Raw genomic sequence first — 21,686 nt, 5'->3', positions numbered from 1 at the left:
CTTGAGCCACTGCTTGATTTAGGTCATCAGTGGATACCACTAACTTGCTGGGAACTCTTGAAATGTATGGGAACATGATGGCCATTTTATCTTTTCTTAGAATCATCTCTCAAGTCCTCCATACCCAGGTGCCCAGAATTCTTGCCTTTTTACTCCCCCTCTTCATTCACCCAAAGAACTAGAGAGTAGTTGGATTTACAATGTTCCCTGAGACAACCCCTCTCCAGTCTATTGGTGCCCAATTCCCCATTATTCAGGGGAATAATGAGCTAGGGCTTAAATTGCACCAGAGTTTCTGTAAATACCAACATGTCCCCATCTAACTCTGATGACTTATTTCCCATTTGAAGAGAAGAAACAAGGGGATTCCCAGGTGGTCCGGTGGTTGGAATTCTGAGCTTTCATTGCAGGGAGTATGGGTTAGATCCCTGGTGGAGGAATTGGGATCCTGCAAGTCAACCCTCCTTGGAAGAAAAGTTATGACCAACCTAGACAGCATATTAAAAAGCAGAGATATTACTTTGGAAACAAAGGTCTGTCTAGTCAAAGCTATGGTTTTTCTAGTAGTCATGTATGGATGTGAGAGTTGGACTATAAAGAAAGCTGAGCACTGAAGAATTGATGCTTTTGAACTGTGGTGTTGGAGAAGACTCTTGAGAGTTCCTTGGACCACAAGGTGATCCAACCAGTCCATCCTAGAAGAAATCAGTCCTGAATATTCATTGGAAGGACTGATGCTGAAGCTGAAACTCCAATACTTTGGCCACCTGATGTGAAGAACTGACTCATTTGAAAAGACCCTGATGCTGGGGAAGATTGAAGGCAGGAGGAGCAGGGGAAGACAGAGGATGAGATGGTTGGATGGCATCACCAACTCAATGGACATGAGTTTGAGTAAACTCTGGGAGTTGTTGATGGACAGGAAAGCCTGGTGTGCTACAGTCCATGGGGTCGCAAAGAGTCAGACACAACTGAACAACTGAACTGAACTGAAGTCAACCCGCATGGCCAAAAAGAGAGAAGAAAGAAGATGGCATTGCTACTAACAAGTTTTGAAGATAAGATATAACTAAATATTCTGGATATAACTAAATATTCTAACTCTAGGACAAGAAAAATAATTTTTCTTCTACCTTCTAGGTTCTGTCTGTGTTCCCCTCTGTCATAAAAAATAAATTAACAAAGGTAAGTGTTGCCCTAAGACAATCAGACCACCAGGCTTTTTTCCAGCAAAAAAAAAAAAAAAGTTTATTTGGGATCAGCAAAGAATTGTAATTTTGGGGAGGCAACCATGGTAAGCCACATGCAAATCCTCAGCAAAAATGGAGAGGAGAACTCTTTTATAGAGGAGAAAAAGAAGTTGAGAGGGCTACAGTAAGCAAAGAGCATGTGACTTTTCATTGGCTGAATTGCAACAGTCTCTTAAGATCTGAGCCAGAAGAGGCAATCTTTCTTCTTCCCACTGGCTCTGCTATCCTTGTAGAGTGTGAAAGCTTCCCCTTCTGGTCTCCTGACTCCATTTAAATGAGATTTCTATTTATTAATTTTTTTTAACAAAAAACAAACAGAAGCTTAACAACATGGATATTTCCCATATGCATAGGAGATACCCAGGAAAGCTGATTAAAACTTGATAAATGGACCAAGCTGCTACTTCAAATAACATTTTTAGCTAGAAGCAAAAGTTGGGGATAGTATTTGGGGACTACAAAGGGAAGGGAGCAATTCAGCAGAATTTGAAAGGAGCAAACATTTGGTCAACAAATATTTGTTAAACCTTGCAGAGATCATGGGAACAGAGAAAAAAATTTAACAGACCTCCCTGTCTACACATCCAGTTCATGTTATACTATAATTATCCATGGTGATAGCTCTCTTCCTGAAATAAGTCTTCTATCTACATTCTGTTGACTGAAAAAAAATTCACAATCTAAAAGTTGAGAATTATGTTTTGTTCAGTGGACTTACTGAGGACTTAAGCTTGGGAGACAGCCTCTCAGCTCTGAGGGACTGTTTTGCAGAAGTAAGGGAAGAACCAGGATATATAGGAACTTTCCCCCAAAAAAGCCACAAATAGTTGGAACATCAAGAGATTACTGTCAATTAAAGAAAAACCAGGCAACTCAAGTTTAACAAATTTAGCACTTTTCCTTGTACAGAAAGATGCAAGAGTCTAGACTCACCAAAATCTTTCCCTGATATACACCTTACCTATCTAGGCCTGTATCCTGTTTATCTCCATCCTGAATTCAACTACTGCAATGACTGCTGGCTTGATGGCCTCACCATCCTTTGTTTCCTGGAATGGCAGGTGATATTCTTTGTCCATAACTCTTTTAGGTAGTTAGGGAGAAGGTCAAATGTTCTTTCAAAATCTTTTGGACCTTGATTGTTTTCAGCTCAAAATAATCCACCTGCCAAAGAGACATATTCTGGGGAGGCAAATGTTACTCCCCTCAGAGGCATACTTTGGGTGGTATATTCTGCTACACTTCGTGATACTCTGATAACAAGGTGGCCCAGTGAGAAATTCAGCCCAGGAGACTTAGCTAGAAACAGCCCTTGAAGAAAAATGTTAATAGAAAACACATTTGAGGATCTCACTTTATCTGCAAAATGTGCCTTTGACTAGATACTTTTCAATTCTCAATGAAAGTCCAGAAGTTTACAATTTCAGGTGCAGTTTCCCTCACTTAAATTCCCCTGGATCGTAACCATCCAGGGAATTTCTCCTAGAATTTTGTTGGGAAACCAGTTTAGGAGCCAAATCTCTGGTTGTCTCCTGAAACCCCCCTCTGGGGTTATCCAGGGCCTTATAATTTCTTAATGCCCACAGGTCAGTCTTTGAAGTTTGACTCCTTTGCTCCAGGCTATTCTCAGAGTGAACCCAAGTGTTCTAGATGAGAAAATACAGGAACTGGTTCTCATAGTAAGTCTGTCTTACCCCCCTCCCCACAACTACTGCCAAGTAATTGGAGTGCTGTACCTCCCACTGCTATTCCTTCCATCTTTCCTTCACTTTTGAGATTTCTTGGCTCTAACGAAAGGGGAAAGACACACTCTGCTCTTCAGATCCATAAACTGATCCCCACTTCGACCAGTGACAGGAGTGTTGCATCTAAATAGGGTGAGTTATGGTTAGAAGGGCTGGTACTGAGGATGCTTGGAGGGAAAGGCCCTGCTGGACGGGGAAATTAAGATGGTGGGATTAAGAACAGACAGTGATCCAACTTGTAAGTACCAATGACCTGAATTCAATTCTGTGTGAATCTCATTGATACAATTCTTAGAGCCTCTCCCCACTCTTCTACCCCTCCGACTTCCTCCTCAATCTTCCTAAGCATAATATCATTGTCCCTTGATATCTATGGAGTATTGGTCCAGGACCCCCATGCCCAGGATACCAAAATCCAGGCATCAAGTCCCTTATATAAAATGGCATAGCATTTGCATTTAATCTATATATCTGAATCATCTCTACATTACTTATAATACCTAATACAATTTAAATTTTATGTAAATAGCTGTAAGTACAATATAAATGCTATGGAATTAGCTGACAGCACAAAGCAAATTCAAGTGTTACTTTTTAGAACTTTCTGGATTTTTTTTATATATATATTTTTAATTTATGGTCGTGGTTTGTTGAATCCCTGGGTGCAGAACAGGTGGATACAGAGGGCCAACTATACACTGAAGCAGCTTGAATCCTGATCTTCTCAACCTATTTAGGCCTTCTGAGCCAGGGATAGGGTATCACAAAAGAGAAGGCACCTATCCCTTATGCTGTGTTTGATGTAGCACTTGACATTCTCACAAATGCTCTCAATGCATATATCTCATAAGACTCTCGCAAGTCTGAGGGACAGATGATTAGGCCCATTTTGGGGCATCATGCTCAGAGTTGAGAACTAGGATAGACATTCCACAGGGCCAGGTATAGTCCTCATGGTAAATGAGGGCAGAGAGCTAGTTTAAAGGGGAGACTTTTTCAAGCAACTCTCTGTCCTAATTTTGAACACAGTAGCTCTTGTGTGGGCAGTTTCAATCTTGGTACCTGATTGATTAGAACAATAGTTCAAAATTGGAGCTCATTGTGATGACGTTCTTAACAACAGATCAAGATCATTTATAATGACAATAATTAGGGAAATGGCTTCTGAGAAGGGGTGTGTGTAGTCAGAAGTGATAGCCTGTTTCACAGGCTTTGGGGAAGTGTCATAAGGAAGACGAGATCCTGGGAAGCAACATCTTTCAGAGTCACTGTAGCTGCAGCCTAGGATTTCAGGGAACCAAAGCCTCCTGCTGAGAAAATATCTCCCAAGTCTCTATTCATCTTCTGCATACCCTTTAAAGGTGACAACCTTTGGCAATTCACAAACATAAAGCTTAAAATCCCATTTTTTAAGGATATACACTCCTTTATGAATTGATCTGGATGCAAAACAGTTAGCTAAAGGGAAATAAGTTCCTTAATTCAGGTAGAAGAGAGGGCAGACAAGAGGTATTTGGAACTGTCAAAATAAACTTCATTAGTTTTTTACAACTTTGCTCTTGTCTCAGACAGGCTGTAGCATATTTTCATTTCTTGTAAACTTTATTATCTAATGAGACTTATCTTCCAGCCTGGAAACCAAATGGTAAAATTGGGTCCAGGTGCCTACACTGACAGAGAAAGGAATTTTAAGGTGGAGCTCAGCTCTTAGGGCAGTGTTGAGATAATGCTTTCTTCTCTCGTCCCTGTGGATCCACAGGTGGTCCTGGTGACTGAAATGGCATCCACTCTAAAGGCCCTAGGCTCTCTGTTGGCTCTGCTGTTTCCTCTATGTGGGCTCCTTGTACACAGCCAGAACCTTTCCTGGAGGGAATTTATGAAACAGCACCACCTGAGCACAAATTGGGAATTTAGCAAGTACAAATGCAATGATCTGATGAGGGAAAGATGCATTCCAAAAAACAAGAACTATCACATCTTCATCTATACCTTATGGCACAAAATTGTACATATATGCATGAGGAACTGGGGAGACCGCCACAGAAATGTATATATATGGGCCACATATCCCTTCGAGGTACTCAAGTGCATCCGGAAGAACAGCAGAGGCAATTACAAAGATTACAAGAGCTACAGCTACATTGAATTCCATTGCAGCAGGAATGCGTTTGTTGATGGCATAGAGGACATGCGGTTATTAGAAGATATCAGCAACTAGAAAGTCCACCCACAGCCACAGCTTTCAGTGTTCAGTGCTCCCAAGTGGTGGCCCCACCTACATCAAGAGCCCTTATGTTTATGTACCAACGTTTTTCAACTACTTAGCATTTTTCACGTGGTTTCTTGCTCTCATAACTGCCCATGTTGCTTCTCTGACTGGAATACCCTTCCCCTCTCATTTATCTGATTTTCTTCTGTTTTTTTTTTTTTTTTTTAAGATTCTGCACATATGGCATCTCTTTTTTTACTATCCTAGGAATTTTCCTGATATGGATTCTCCTTATACCTTTGCAAACTGAATGATCTTCCCATCCCTAAATAAATTATATCATTCCAATGTGTATGGCATGTATGTATGTATACAGAGTATGTGTTGTGTGATTAGTACAGGTGTTTTAAGTGTGTGTTATATAGCTTATGCTTAAATGTGATTTGTACTGTTTATAGGTTTAAAGTATGTTACATGTGTCTGTCTCCTGTGTGTAATAGGTTTCTGTGTGTGATGAATGTATAACTATTTATGCACTAAGCAGGGGATAAGATGTGATGTAGGCTTTGATGGTGGGGACATGTTGAGTTCCACCCAGATTGGTGGGTGTGGCCAAAGCTGATTAGGTATAAAATATTTAGCATGTTCCTGGCACATAGCAGGTGCTCAGTCAACAATGGTTTTATTCCTTCCTCATCCTTTGACTTGGTATTTTAACTTTGAGAAAACAAACATGACAAGTGCCCAGCAATTGTCTGCTCTCTCTAGGTTTCATTAAAAGTATCTGTAAGGAGGGTACTGCATTTTAGATGAGTTAAGGTCATATGTTTCCTGATGAATAAAATATCAAGTAGAAGATATGAACATAAATCAGTTTATCTGCTAATAATCATGTTCACTTGGCAGAAATATAAGGTAAGGTTGCTGCTGCTGCTGCTGCTGCTAAGTCGCTAAGCCGTGTCCGACTCTGTGCGACCCCATAGATGGCAGCCCACCAGGCTCCCCCGTCCCTCGGATTCCCCAGGCAATAACACTGGAGTGGGTTGCCATTGTAAGGTTCAGTTCAGTTCAGTTCAGTTCAGTCGCTGAGTCGTGTCGGAGTCTTTGCAACCCCATGAATTGCAGCACGCTAGGCCTCCCTGTCCATCACCAACTCCCAGAGTTCACTCAGACTCACATCCATCGACTCAGTGATGCCATCTCATCCTTTGTTGTCCCCTTCTCCTCCTGCCCCCAATCCCTCCCAGCATCAGAGTCTTTTCCAATGAGTCGACTCTTCACGTGAGGTGGCCTTTCAGCTTCAGCATCATTCCTTCCAAAGAAATCCCAGGGCTGATCTCCTTCAGAATGGACTGGTTGGATCTCCTTGCAGTCCAAGGGACTCTCAAGAGTCTTCTCCAACACCACAGTTCAAAAGCATCCATTCTTCGGTGCTCAGCCTTCTTCACAGTCCAACTCTCACATCCATACATGACCACAGGAAAAACCATAGCCTTGACTAGACAAACCTTTGTTGGCAAAGTAATGTCTCTGCTTTTGAATATGCTATCTAGGTTGGTCATAACTTTCCTTCCAAGGAATAAGCGTCTTTTAATTTCATGGCTGCAGTCACCATCTGCAGTGATTTTGGAGCCCAAAACAATAAAGTCTGACACTGTTTCCACTGTTTCCCCAACTATTTCCCATGAAGTGGTGGGACCAGATGCCATGATCTTCGTTTTCTGAATGCTGAGCTTTAAGCCAACTTTTTCACTCTCCACTTTCACTTTCAACAAGAGGCTTTTTAGTTCCTCTTCACTTTCTGCCATAAGGGTGGTGTCATCTGTATATCTGGGGTTATTGATATTTCTCCCGGCAATCTTGATTCCAGCTTGTGTTTCTTCCAGTCCAGCGTTTCTCATGATGTACTCTGCATATAAGTTAAATAAGCAGGGTGACAATATACAGCCTCGACGGACTTCTTTTCCTATTTGGAACCAGTCTGTTGTTCCATGTCCAGTTCTAACTGTTGCTTCCTGACCCTTAGAGGACTTTAAAGTGAAATTCTGTTCAAGAGTGAGGCTTAAGACTTACACTCTGTTGAAGGAAAGAAGAAGTATATGGGAGAAGGAAATGTTGAAGACAGAAGTAAGTAATGTCCACAGTAGTTCTGTTTGCTAAATAGGGGATAGAGACACAGGGTAAGAGAAATGTTCATGTCATATAATTATGCCCAGGGCAGGTATGTGAAGGAGAAATACTAAACACTATTATTCAGTCTCCAGCATCAACAAATGACTCAAACTTTGAAACAACTAGAAAAAAGACCAAGGTATAAACATTTTTATACCTTGACAAACCTAGACAGCATAATAAAAAGCAGAGACATTACTTTGCTGGCAAAGGTCTGTCTAGTCAAAGCTATAGTTTTTCTAGTAGGCACATATGAATGTGAGAGTTGAACCACAAAGAAGGCTGAATGCTGAAGAATTGATACTTTTGAACTGTGGTGTTGGAGAAAACTCTTGAAAGTCCCTTGGACTACAAGAAGGTCAAACCAGTCAATTCTAAAGGAAATCAACTCTAAATATTCATTAGAGGGACTGATGCTGCAGGTGAAGCTCCAATACTTTGGCCACCTGATGTGAAGAGACATCTCATTAGGAAAGACCCTGATGCTGAGAAAGATTGAAGGCAGGAGGAGAAGGGGATGACAGAGGACGAGATAGTTAGATGGCATCACTGACTCAACGGACATGAGTTTGAGCAAGCTCCGGGAGATGGTGAAGGACAGGGAAGCCTGGAGTGCTGCAGTCCATGGGGTCACAAAGAGTTGGACATGACTGAGTGACAGAACAACAATAATATAAAAATTTTAAATTAGCTGATATTTTAAATTAGTTTGCATGCTGTAAGGAAGCAGAATTTTCCACCCTGAAATATGCCTCTTTGGCATAGGGATCATTTTAGCCTGGTTATTTTTTAAGAATCAGCAGATATGAGAGACATTCTGAAAACCAAATAGAAGTTATTTTTTTAACTCTTTTGTAGGAGACATTTGGGCTTCCTAGGTGGAGCTAGTGGTAAAGGACCCGCCGGCCAATGAAGGAAACAGAAGGGACATGGGTTCAATACCTGGGTCAGGAAGGTCCCCTGGAGGAGGGCATAGTAACCCACTCCAGTATTTTAGCCTGGAGAATCCCACGGACAGAGGAGCCTGGTGGACTATGGTCCATAGGGTTGCAGAGAGTCAGACACAACTGAAGCAACTTAGAATGCACACAAGAGACAATTACAGGTAAAAGGGAAATCTCCATTTGTAAGAGTGTCTTCCTGCTGTACCAGGAAGGTGGGTGGTGGCGACTCATACTCTAGAAACTTACCGATGGAGAAGGCAATAGTAAATCTGCAAAACAACCTTATCCTTGTTTACTGTGTTTTTCTTGATCATCTTCCATAGATTCCTCAACCTCAACATCTCCTTTCATTTTTAACTAAAGATGGTGTTTAAGGTGATGGCATCAGCCATTTTGGTGAGTTACTGAGCTTTCCGGGTCTCTGCTATTATACGTGTTATTAAACATTTATTTGTTCTCCTGTCAATATCTCATATAATATAATTATTGTACCAGTTAAGTTCCAAGGGAAAAAGGAAACAAATTTTCCTCTCAGCAACACCTTCCTAGAACTCGGGCCTCAATGAGTGGCCAGTGAATCTAGATTGGTCATCATGTTCCAAAGAGCTCCTCAGCTTTGCAGTGTTTTCAGCCTACTTGGGAATGAGCAGAACCCTGGGAGATAAAGAACTTTACCAACCAAACTGACAAGAGATTAGTATTAACAATAGTTCTAAAAGCAGATAGGATAGGGAGTCCCCAGAGAAAGAGAACCAGGAAGGGCTTTCTTAACAGAAGAGAAACCATTTTAGCCATAGGCATTTTGTAGTCTAGACTTGGCCACAAGATCTTAAGGGAAGTAAGGGAACAAAGGGAAAGCAATCAAGAAATAATTGTTCAGCAATAAAACAGTGTCTCAGTTCCTCTTCAAAGGACATACATAACAATCTGATAAAGTCTTTTGAGTTCCAGATGCAGGACAGAAAGATGCTGTTGACCGTCCTGACTTCAGTCAACTAAAGCTTGGACTCTATCAACAGTTCCCCAGTTCTACACCGAATTCTCTGCTCAAGCCGCTTAGTAATATGCAAGTACCCTTAGCTTAAAACTTCCCCTTTTATGCTGTTTGTGGAGACTGCTTTGGGAAAAATCTCTGGTGTGTTCCTAACTTGCTGTGTGCGTGCTAAGTTGCTTCAGTCGTGTCCAACTCTTTACGACCCTATGGACTGTAGTCCACCAGGCTCCTTGCTGCAAGTAATAAATCTTTCCTGCTCCTGATCTTTGCCTTGATTGTGTCTTTTGGCTTGACATCCATGTTAGGTAGTTAGAATAGGAAACAGGAGTCCAGAATGGCGGAGGCTAAAATACAAGGAACAGAAAAGCCCGTGAAAATAGAACAAAGGAAAGTCCAAGGATGGGACTGAGGACCTCAGGTAGAACAAACAGCATCCTGGCTAGCCCACTTTACATAGGGCACGCCCAAGGGGAGGAAAAAACAGATAAAAAGAGGAGCCAAAGGGCTGGGGCTCTCTCTTCGCGTCTTTTGGGTCGGTATGCCCTAAAGCCTCAAGGATATATTTTCCTTTTATTTTCTAAATAAAACACAGAGCGGTAACACTGATCTGTCCGAAAGCTATAACACGGTCTGTCCGAGGGCTGAGAGCTGTAACACAGTCTATCTGAGAGCTGAGAGCTGTAACATGGTCTATCTGAGAGCTGTGACATGCTGAGGGCTTTAATGTCCGTGGCTACAAATTTTTGTTGTGACAAGATAGAACCGAGGAGATTACACTCACCTCACATCCACCAAGAGGTGAATTCAGTTTTCTGGTGGTAATAGTTCTTCATCAATGATCAATTTACATATGGGAAACATATTGTTTTTCTTACTTGATAAATACTGCTTTAAAATGTACTGGTGTATTCTGGTTTATTCTAGATAAACTGGTGTATTCTAGATAATACTGGTGTATTCTAGAGTCATATTTTAGGATTGTCTTTTCAGCTCTCCTACAATAATTTTTCACGAATACCTCACTTTTAAAATTCTTTAAAATTTGTTTTTATTAAAATGTTAAATGATGATGGTTCAAAGCAGTATAGGAAGAAAATGAATTTTAAAGAAATTATTAACAGTTGTAAAAAATTAGTAAACAATACAGGAGGGCATGGCAACCCACTCCAGTATTTTGCCTGGAGAATCCCATGGACAGAGGAACCTGGCAGGCGTTGGTCCATAGCATCGCACGGAGTTGGACCCGACTGAAGCGACTTAGCAGGCACACACACACACATTCTCAATTAAATAGAACTGGAAGACCAGAAGAGGGAGCTCTCACACCCTGTGAACAGAGCAGAGCCTAGCAGGGCTAGCCAGGACTTTCCTGGCAAGGATTCTGCCAATGAAAAGCCATGGACTCTTTGTTTATTATAGCCCTCCAACTTCCTTTTTTTTCTCTATTAAAGTGTTCTCTTTCTCTTGCTGTGCAGGGACTTATTTCTTGACTGCTTTTCTTTCGTTTCTCCATTTCCCCACTTCTCTAATTAGTAACTGTCTGCATCTGCTCTTTGGAAAGGGGGAAGTTCTGCAAACAAGAAACGGAAAGACTTTTGTACCCGGAGGATTCTGCAAGGTCTTGCTCAATTTCAAGCACACAATCTTCATAATCTGACCTGTGCCCCACTTTCTAGGCTCATCTGATATCACTCACTTTACTTGTTCTCTTAGTAGTAGTCATATGTAGCCACTTACAGTTCCAGGAATATGCCATGCACATTCCAGCCACTGAAACTTTGTTCTCACTTCTTGCCACTTGGTGACAATCTGCCCTGTGTTTATGTCCCAGTTCAGTTCATGGCCACTGAGAAGCTGCTGGGCTCCAATCCATGATGACCCCTTCCTCTTAACTCATTTACATCACACATTTGGCATTTAGCATATGCTGCTTTGTATGGTTAAAATTTTTCTCATATTTTATTCATTCATTCATGTATTTATCTATTCAATAGCATTTATAGAATGCCTACCGTGTGATAAATGTTGTGCTAAGCAATTATGGTAGAAGGTGAAAAAGCCAGTTTCCATGCAGTCAAGGGAGTCAAGTTCTCTAGAACAGCTTCTTATAACCTGGGGACTTCAAGAAGTCCGTGAACCATGTTCCCAAGTCCAAGGTCTATCTGCTTGCTGCACAATAGGCCAATGAATCAGAGATGAGGTGTTAAGGCAAGGAATACAACTTTATTCAGAAAGCAAGCTGGAGGAGAAGATGGCCAACTAATGTCTCAAAAGAACCATCTTGTTGGGGGGATATCTGGTTTTTTAATAGAACAGAGAGGTGTGGAGAAGCTGAGGAAGTAAAGTAAAAAGGTCATAAGTCTCACAAATGTTTCCGGGAATGGCCAGCTTCAGGGTGGGTAGGTGTTAATTTCTTTTCTGCCAGTCACAGGTGGACAGGGTCAGATTGTCTCTCTGTGAATAGTCAAGCAGAAGAGCAGACCATTAAGCATGATTATAATAACAAAAGCAGCAAAAAGCAAAGGTTAAAATAGAAGAAGCAGATCCAACATGGAGCAAAAATTGGCTCTTCCTAGTAACAAACCCACTGAAATTATATGGATTCTTCTTGGTATGTTTCCATTTGGGGACAGCAAATCAATGGCTTTCATCAAATTCTCAGAGAAGTTTACAGTCATTGGTCTAGTGGCTGGGATATAATTACCACACATATGCACATAATTATCAAAGATGCTATTAATCTAGTCAAAACTCATTTTACAAAGTAGGGTTGGTGGTCCCAAAGTAATTTATGTTAAAGATACTCTAACTGGAAAAATTTCAGATTTTGTCTGTCACATGGGATAGCCCATATTTTAGGAGTCAGCATTTTCTGGGACAAAGATATTATTCAATGGTCTTGTTCAAAGATAGATATTTTAACAAGATATTACACACATCAAAATTATAATAACTCCATAAACACTCTTATACAAAGTTTATTTCTGATCCAACAAAGCACTCTAGTTCACATCCATACTGCTGATGGTGAGCAGGTATGAGATGGGAAAAGGGAAAGATGGCTTGCTGTGACATCTTCACACTTTGTTCTGCATTCTGAGAAAATTTCTATCCCTTTTTGCTTTCATGAACTTTTTGCATTTTATAATCCTCAAATCCTCCCCTCAAATATTGAAGAATCCTAGCAATAAAGTATCTTATGACACTCATCAAAAATCCTAAATTTCCATTTGAGAAATGGGAGGCAGGTATTCTTGTTTCCCCCCACATAACCTTACGAGTAGCTATAAGTCCAAAGCTAGAAGTCAATTTGCTTCACAGAGAAATTCTAACTCAATTAGAAGGAATGAGGGAAAGCTATTAAGTAAATGTGTGGTTAGTAAAAGCCACCCTGCTTTGAAGACCTGGAGCAAAGAGCAGAAGAGCAAGACAGCAAATCTGATGTTTTCTAACTGAATTTACACTTCAATTATACTTTGGTATAATTGTAATATAATTTAACAATGAAAATAGAATCCAGTGAGTGCTAACAGGGTCTGAACAATTAAGAGCTGGAAGAGTTCTGGGCCTGGAGAGAGGAAAGTTTGGAGGAGAGGATATATGAGCATGGTCTACAAAGATGGGTAAGCAACCAAGCAGACTAGGTTGGAAAGGATGATCCAGGAAAAAGAAATAACACCTGTAAAACTGTGAAGTGTGAATTTTTTTTAAAGTTAAAATTGTGGCTATCAAGAAAGTCTAAATAATAAATTCATGTCATTGAATAAGCTCATAAATAAACCCAATTTAATAAATTCATCAGCAATAAGGAAGTCAGTAACATCCAAATAAACAGTTCAAATGTGACTTTAGTTTACAGAAATGTATATTCTTAGCTGGATAAAATTCATTTGCATCAGCATTAACAGGAATGATGCACTGTTACCATTTTATGAAAGTTTATGTCTGTTCTGCAAATCAAAGGTATACACCTTCACAGTGTCTGTTCATCCACAGCGGGTCTGCTAGACAAATCCTGGTACTAAATGAAAAGACTCCCAGTAATCTCTTTTGTCCATTTCCAAGTCTTGGACAGCTTTCTCTTCTGTTATTGTTGTTATTCAGTTGCTAAGTTGTATCCAACTCTTTGAGACACCATGGACTGCAGGGTGTCAGGCTTCCCTGTCCTTCAATATCTCCCAAGTTTGCCCAAGTTCATGTCCATTGAGTTGGTGATGCCATCCAACTGTCTCATCCTTTGTTGTCCCCTTCTCCTGCCCTCAGTCTTTCCCAGCAATAGGGTCTTTTCTAATGAGTCAGCCCTTTGTATCAGGTGGCCAAAGTATTGGAGCTGCAGATTCATCATTAGTCCTTCCAATGAATATTCAGGGTTAATTTCCTTTAGAATTTACTGGTTTGATCTTCTTGCTGTCCAAGGGACTCCCAAGAGTCTTCTCCAGCACCACAACTCAAAAGCTTCCATTCTTTGGTGCTCAGCCTTTTTTACGGTCCACTTTCACATCCATATTATAACTACTGGAAAAACCATAGCTTTGACTATATGGCCCTTTGTGGGCAAAGTGATATCTCTGCTTTTTAATATACCAAGTTTGTCATAGCTTTCCTTCCAAGGAGCAAGCATCTTGTTTAGAAAATGTATGGAGATCATTATGACTGATGTGAAAAGAAGAAGGAAGTCACAAGAAATAGTCTGATACAGCAATAGGCCAAAGAATAAACTATCACACACCCAAATTGACCAATGAGCTAAGAGTTGAAGGCCGTCTTCAGTGTCAGGAATTCAATTCCACAGAAACAATAAAACTAAACCTCACAAAGGAACTTGGAACTCATCACCTAGCATCAGCCTCTGACTCATCGTTCTGGCCATCACTGGCTGGATGCCTGACACAGAAATACATCAGCAACCATGAAAGAAGGAGCATTCTAAGAGGTCTGAATATGGTTGATAATTGTTATAATAAGTATTAGATTGAAGACTGATCTGTTATTTCAGGACAGGGCTTTGAGACTGTTACTTTTGCAGTCAGCAATCAAATAAAGGACTAGAGAATAGAATATACAAAATAACAGGCCATAGACCTAATCCCTTCTCAATGAGGCATGGGTATGGAGAAAACATAGATAATAGAGACCCTATCAGATGCCCTGAACTTGCTTTAGAATTTTAGAGCCGGCACAAGGGCCCAGCCAATCACTGGGGTCCATTTCCTGCACAGGGAGCATCTGATGGGATTCAGGACATGTTACTACTGAATATGGCACCCTGGCATATTGAGGGCTTCCCAGGTGTGCAATGGTAAAGAATATGCCTGCCACTGAAGGAGACGTAGTAGACGCAGATTCTATTCCCAAGTGGGGAAGATCCCCTGGAAAAGGAAAAGGCACCCACTCTAATATTCTTGCCTGGAAAATTCCATGGACAGAGGAGCCTGGTGGACTACAGTTCACAGGGTCACAAAGAGTCAGACATGACTCAGCATGCACGCATTAGCTTATGGAATATTTCAAGCTAAAGGAATTTGAGAGATGGAAGATAGTGCAGGAAGGATTTTCTGACCTTCTGAAGCAGATCAAGAGATCTTCATGTGAGAGGAGCCCTCCCTATGCCTAAGGGGAAAAGAGAATCTTTATCTCTGATCTAGATGAATAGGTCTTGAAAGTTTCTCCTTTCTTACTACACTTAGCTTGTACCTCTGTTCTTTCACATCTGTCCATGTCTTCGCACTTTTTGTCAAACCTAGCATAAAAATGCTTAGGTTTAATCACTTCTTAGGGTCTTCATTTCCTAAGAAGTGTTCCTATGTTCCTTATACTAAATAAATTTGTATGCTTTTATCTTACTAATCTGTCTTTTGTTACAGGGACCCCAGCCAAGAATTTAGAAGCGTAGAAGGAAAAGATATTTTTTCTCTCCTACACTTCAAAGGTTTGGGATAATTTAAGAGAGTTAAGAGAGGTATATTCCCCCATTCTTATATTCCCCCATCTGTCTTGCACCTTACTTATTATAGCAAGACAAGAATTCATCTGCCTGAATTAGGACAAAGTGGAAACATTATCTCAGGAGTCAAGCATAGGCCCAGTCTTAAAAACTTGGCCATTGGGTGAAAATCAGTGTCAGCCAAGAAAAATGGTTTTCTACTAAGAATCACTGTGGAGTTAATCAAACATAGATATGCAAAGACCTCAGTCCCCCAAATTCAGATTCAGTAGGCCTAGGATCTTGACATTATAAAAAAATTTATAGGCAATTCTGATGTGAGGTCAGGATTAGGGGACCCCTATCTAGGGACATGGATAACTTGATATTGTTTTTCTCTTTAGTAGACTTCGAATACAATCAAGTTGTGGAACTTCAAGGAGAAGGGAGACTATTCTAATACATAGGCTGTAGAAAAAGATACTTGAGTGCTAGGCAAACAGACATCTTAAAACATTAAATTAATGGACTTGTTGGTTCAGAGCAATTTTATTTTATTTTTTAAAGATATTTATTTATTTATCTAGGCTGTACTGGGTATTCACTGCAGTGTGTAAGCTTCTCTAGTTGTGTTAGGCAGGCTTCTCCTGTTGTCTGGTGCTCAGGTTTATTTGTCTCACAGCACGTGGGATCTTAGTTCCCAGATCAGAGATCGAACTCTTGTCCTCTGCATTGGAAAACAGATTCTTCATCACTGGACCACCAGGGAAGTCCCCAGGACAAAATTTTAGATTCACAGAAAAATTGAGTAGAAAGTACAAAGAGTTCCCATATGCCTCTTCTTCCTTTTCTCTTCTCCTAACCACACAGTTCCCAATTTTCCTATTATTAACATTTTGTTTTACTGTAGTGCTTGTTACAACTGATGAGTCAGTATTAATACATTAATACTGGGACTTCCTTGATGACCCAGTGTTAGAATCCACCTTCCCGTGCAGTGGACCCAGGTTCAATCCCCGGTGCAGGAACTGAGATCCCACATACCACAGAGCACCTAAGCCTACCCCTGCGCCTGTGCTCTCGAGTCTGGGTGCAGTGAACCCACATGTGACAACTAGAAAGTCCGTAAGGCACAACAAAATAGCTCACGTGATGCAACTAAGACCAGATGCAGCAAATAAATCAATAAAATTATTTTTTAAAAAATACATTGACTAAAGTCCACAATTTACATTAGAATTTGTTCTTGCTGTACACATTTTTGACAAGTGCATAATGTCATTGTACGGGAAGAAAGTTTTCCTTAGCACTCTTATGGTCCTTGGCTGGGTCTGAAAATTCAGCTGACAAAGATCAATAGAAGAAAAGCATACAATTTTTATTAAATATTCACATGCTCATGGGAGCATTCACAGGAAAATGAAAATCCAAGTAAGTGAACACAGCAGGAAGCTTTTATACCCTTTAGACAAAGAAACAATACCTCTGTAAAGAATTGACAAAACAAAGGGGTTTGGTCTCTGGATAGTATACCAGAGACCAGAGTTGGTATACCCCTTCACCCTACTAGTAAATGGTGAAGTAAATGTGTAGTAAATGGTGAAGAAGTAACTAAACAGATAGTTTTTGAGATTCATTTGCAGATTCTACTGGTGTCCTCACTGGGATGATGACAGTCTCTCTCCAGTAAAAGGAAAATTTATTTTCTGCCTTTGGACAGAAAGAGGGAAGCTTGTTTTGCACTTCATGATTCTTAATTGCCTTCAATACAAAATAATTTTTATGTCAAAGAGCCATATTTTGGGATGACATGTTCTGGTTCCTTTCAATATGAACGTGGAACATCTCTCCATTTATTTATATCCTCTTTTGATTTATTTCATCAGAGTTTTATAGTTTTCCTCATATTGATCTTGTACATATTTTATTAGATTTACACCTAAGTATTTCATTTTTCTTTGGTGTTAATGGAAATGTTAGTGTCTTTATTTCAAATCCCAATTGTTTATTGCTGGTATATAAAAAAGCAATCAATTTTTGTGTATTAACCTTGTATCCTGTAACTTTGCTATAAACAGACTAAATTTTACCCTGAAGATTATTTGAGCCATTAAAAGTATTGGGCAAGAGTGTTTCACTGTTACATTTATGTTCAAGAAATGTTAATCTGGAAATAATGTGTAGAATGGATTGGAAGCAAAAGAGACTATAAACAAAGAGTCCATGTAGGAAACTTTTATGTGAGTCGTCTATGAGGCAATAGGTTCTGAATAAAGATATTGCAGCCCCAACAAAAAGGTACGAAAAGGTTTATCAGGCAAATACCCTAAATGCGCCCTGCTTCATATGTATGGGTCTCTTCTCACCGTTTCCTCTTTGGGATGCCCTTGCCATCTTCTTTACCTAACTTCTAATTAATCCTCAAAACTCAGGGCAGGTGTTGTGCCTTCCAAAAATACTTCCTTTCTACTGTCTCCAGACAATTACCTTGATCACAGCTGTAAGTGCTACTTATATTTATTAATATATTATGTATTAGTCCATTAACCTATCTCTATCATGAGCTCATGAATCAGAGTAGCTCAGTAGCTGGCCTAAAAAACATACACATAAATGAATAGTTCATTCAAGTCTATTGTTGAAATCCACATACCAAGTATGTGGCAGTTATTACATCAGATTTTCATGTATATTTTCTCCTAAAGAACTGAAATCATTTAAAAAAAAAAAAAAAAAGAAGTTCAAGTAAGGAAGGAAACACCATCTCATATCAGGAAGTGATCAGTTCCTCAAAACTGTGTTTTGAGTCTCATTATTTTTAAAATAAGCTTACTCTCCCTGTGTCTACAGTGTAATTGATACTATTTTAAACAGCAGGTTTGAAAATCTAAGTGTTTCATCCATACTGTCCACAAGAAATTCATCTTCCAAGCTCTAGGTTTCTCTTTCTTAGGGTTCAGAACCCTTCCCCACACAGGCAGACCTAGCATGCCTGGGAGGAGAACAACAGACAAAAGCTTCTGGTCCTGGGACTAAGTACTGCTGCTGGAGCCCCATCGTGGAGACCTGGTAAGCCCCACAGCTGGGGAGCGAGTGGGCGGTGAAGATAACTGGGAGATCCAGGTCAAATAGAAGGTGGGTAAATGTTTCAGGAAGCAAGAGACAAGGTTTCTTTTCCTTTGTAAAAACTATTTATTTATTTGGTTGTGTTGGGTCTTAGTTGCTGCATGCAGGATCTTTGATCTTCATTGTGGCATGCTGGATCTTTAGCTGTGGCATGTGGGATCTAGTTGCCAGACCAAGAATTGAAGCTGGGCCCCCTGCATTGGGAGCTCAGAGTCTTAGCTACTGGACCACCAGGGAAGTCCTGGGAAGAGACAAGGTTTCTGACGTGGGCAGCATCAAGCATCAAAGGAATGCAGGTCGAAGAGAAGAACAAGATATACCAATCAGAGTAAAGGTTGTCTTACCTCAAATTCCTCCTCACTGGGCTTTAGTTTCTTCAAAATTGTGAGACTCAAGTGAGAAAGGAGATGGTTAAAAAAAAAAAAAAAAAAGAGCTATGAAATCTTAAAAGGCAGAGTGAAAATATGAATGGTTATGAGCAATAATTTCTCTCTTATTGCTTCTACTGCTACGATCTATTTTCTCTCTCCTTGCACAGAAAAGATGGGGCCACATCTTCTGGGACGTTCTTCCCTCCTCTTATTGCTGCTGGGAATGTGGTGGTCAGTGCGTCCACTTTGTGCTGTGCCAAAAGGTCTCACCAAGGCTCGCTGGTTTGAAATTCAGCACATACAGCCAAGGCTTCTCCAGTGCAACAAGGCAATGAGTGGTGTCAATAACTACACTCAGCACTGTAAACCTGAAAACACCTTTTTGCACAACGTCTTCCAGGATGTGACTGCCGTCTGTGATATGCCCAACATCATCTGTAAGAATGGCCGGCACAACTGTCACCAGAGTCCAAAGCCTGTCAACCTGACTCAGTGCAATTTCATCGCGGGAAGGTATCCTGACTGCCGCTACCACGACGACGCCCAATACAAGTTCTTCATTGTTGCCTGTGACCCCCCTCAGAAGACCGACCCCCCTTATCATTTGGTTCCTGTACACTTAGATAAGGTTGTTTAAATCACTTTGCTTCTCGCTCAGCACAAATTCTCTTATGATCTCCTCTGATTTTCTTGTCTTTTATTGATTTTCCTGGTTCCCATAGAAGGAAAAAGGAGAGTATTGGAAAAATTAGAGTGGAAAAAATGAGGATACCAGATCAGAGTTGGAACAACAAAAAAAAAGTCAGATGCTTTTCTGCCTTGGAGCTCTGTGTTTTGAAGGAAGGTAGTAGATAAAAGGGTAAAGGAGGGTCCAGACCTCCATATTTTTAACCTTAGGAATTTGGCCAACGTTTGCTGTATTGTGTTCAGAGCAATAAAACCATTTTTGGTTGCATTATAATGAGTGTGTGTATAAGTATGTTTGAGATCCCTTTCGTGTCATTGCCAGCCTGGAGCTATCTAGGCCTGCATTTGCCAACATTCCAAGAACTACTTTGGCCCTAGGCAAACTTTGAGATTATTTAGCAACTGGGGCCTTGGCCATGTCCCTCTTCCTTGTGTTTCTGGGATTAAAGAGAAAGAAAATTCTCCATCCCTTCAAGCTCTGCTCATAGCTTTACATATTTCCCCTGAAATACTTGTCTGTGTTTGTTGGAGGTGGCACTGATACAGAGTGCTAATGGCATTTCACACACAGGTTCTAACACTGGTAACTGAGGCATCCTAGATCTTAACTATTTATTTCTATATTTAATCAGATAATGTTTTAAATATAAATAGTTGAAGGGGACTTCCCTGGTGGTAGAGAGGATACAGGTTCAATCTCTGGTTCGAGAAGATTCCACACGCTGAAGAGCAACTCACCCCATGCACCACAACTACCGAAGCCCCTGTGCCTAGAGCCTGTGCCACTAAACCAGAGAAGCCCCTGCAACCGGAAACCCGCTAACCGCAACAAGGAGTAGCCACCACTCACCGCAGCTAGAAAAAGCCAGTGAGCAACAATAAAGACCCAGCTCAACCAAAAATAATAATAAAAAAAATAATAGTGATAATAATCCACAGTAACCTTAGAGTCAAGTCTCCCATTCTCTACTAGAATGAACAAAGAGAAAGTATCGATCACGGAGGGAGTCGGGGTGCGGAGCAGGGGAAGCACTGGGAAACTAAAAACATTTTTGTTCTACCCATTGGGGTTTTGGAACAGATTTTTTTTTTTTAATCATATACATCTTTGTTTACTGTAACAAGAGGTTTAATCAGCCTAAGGGAGTTGTGACATTCATTCAGCTGTCCCTTTGAGGGGTCAGACTCATCGATACCCTTTAGACTCTGGCTCCTGACACATTGCTCACTCTGGTGGGTGCCCGATCTTTTGCCTCAGTTCCTGCTATGATATCGTGTGTCATAGGATTTCTTTCCCTTTGTACCTCCGCTTCCAACGCTTGGTAAGAGAAAGTGCGTATGGTTCACCCTAATGACACTGTACCTCGTTTTCAACTTGTGTGTCTTATTTCCTAATCACCCATCATGAAGCTGTCATGGAGCAGGAGGAAGCGGTGTCTGGAGGCGTTCCTGGTAGTCACAGCGGTGCTGTGCTGCTCCTGGCAGCTAGAAGGCAGAGAGTCCAGGAAGGCTCTAACAGCCTTCAGTACAGGATGCCCCGGGATAGAGGGTGCGTGGGTGGCAGAGTCAGTAGTACTGTGACGGAGGAAGTACTGTGACAGAGGTCCTACTGGGAGGGCACATTTAGTTTGTCACTGGGAGTCTGACTTGCCCACACCCTTGTTTGAGTGGAAGCTGTGTCCTGGAATAGGTATTTGATTTAGAAACTGAAGGACTGGGATTAAGAATTTAGGTCTTAGGAGGAAGGGAGAAAAAATAGTTTTCCACAAACCCTTCTAGGTTCTTGGCCTAGACCCCTCTGTAATAAAAAGACAGATTAGCAGAAGAAAAGAATTTTAGTTACACATGAACATATGGGAGCCCCGCAAAAATATGAGCCTCAAAAGACAGGAAACCCTGAGGGGTTTTAGAGTCCATGTCTCTAGTGGTATCCCAGGGCCAAGCCTGGTTCCAGGACCATTAGTGCTGGCTTAGAGATGCCACAGTTCCCAGGGAAAATGAGCTAAGTAGACAATTCATATATCTCTCTTACCCACATGGTATGGAAGCAGAATTTGAGTATCAGGTCAGATGACATTGTACTTTTAAAATTTCATATTGACTACAGGAGGTGGAGCCAATAAAAACAGTATGCCCCTCTTACTGCTTTACTTATTGACTTAGAAAGCTATTTTAACTAGTTCCATTGGGGGCGCAGTGGAGAAGAATACAACTGAAAACCGTTTCACTGATATATTCAATACTCTTTAATTTGTAATGCTTTGG

General features: G+C 40.7%; 2 protein-coding genes across 5 annotated transcripts; both read left to right on the top strand.

The window, feature by feature from the left end:
* The first annotated feature begins 3,013 nt into the window (after positions 1-3,013).
* RNASE6 (ribonuclease A family member 6) lies at positions 3,014-19,695 on the top strand. Of its 4 annotated transcripts, none has more exons than XM_070797169.1 (3): positions 3,014-3,127; positions 18,191-18,306; positions 18,902-19,695. In XM_070797169.1, the coding sequence occupies exon 3, from the start codon at positions 18,907-18,909 to the stop codon at positions 19,369-19,371; it is 465 nt and encodes a 154-aa protein (XP_070653270.1). In that variant the 5' UTR covers positions 3,014-3,127; positions 18,191-18,306; positions 18,902-18,906; the 3' UTR covers positions 19,372-19,695. The 4 variants fall into 4 exon arrangements, with proteins under 4 accessions (XP_070653270.1, XP_070653271.1, XP_019823988.2 ...); XM_070797170.1 differs by lacking the exon at positions 3,014-3,127 and adding an exon at positions 13,846-14,247; XM_019968429.2 differs by lacking the exon at positions 3,014-3,127 and having other exon boundaries at positions 17,977-18,372.
* LOC139185223 (epididymal secretory protein E3-beta-like) lies at positions 3,015-8,637 on the top strand. The gene is made up of 2 exons (XM_070797176.1): positions 3,015-3,127; positions 4,755-8,637. The coding sequence occupies exon 2, from the start codon at positions 4,773-4,775 to the stop codon at positions 5,211-5,213; it is 441 nt and encodes a 146-aa protein (XP_070653277.1). The 5' UTR covers positions 3,015-3,127; positions 4,755-4,772; the 3' UTR covers positions 5,214-8,637.
* Positions 19,696-21,686: the final 1,991 nt, after the last annotated feature.

This window comes from Bos indicus, chromosome 10, assembly GCF_029378745.1.
Source record: "Bos indicus isolate NIAB-ARS_2022 breed Sahiwal x Tharparkar chromosome 10, NIAB-ARS_B.indTharparkar_mat_pri_1.0, whole genome shotgun sequence".
Taxonomy (NCBI): Eukaryota; Metazoa; Chordata; class Mammalia; order Artiodactyla; family Bovidae; genus Bos; species Bos indicus.
Note: the sequence above shows the minus strand (reverse complement) of the source record. Positions and strands in the feature narration are given on the sequence as shown.

What these genes read in the sequence shown, in the direction of transcription:
- LOC139185223 (XM_070797176.1), top strand. Translation starts at nt 4,773, where the DNA reads ATGGCATCCACTCTAAAGGCCCTAGGCTCTCTGTTGGCTCTGCTGTTT.
- RNASE6 (XM_070797169.1), top strand. Translation starts at nt 18,907, where the DNA reads ATGGGGCCACATCTTCTGGGACGTTCTTCCCTCCTCTTATTGCTGCTG.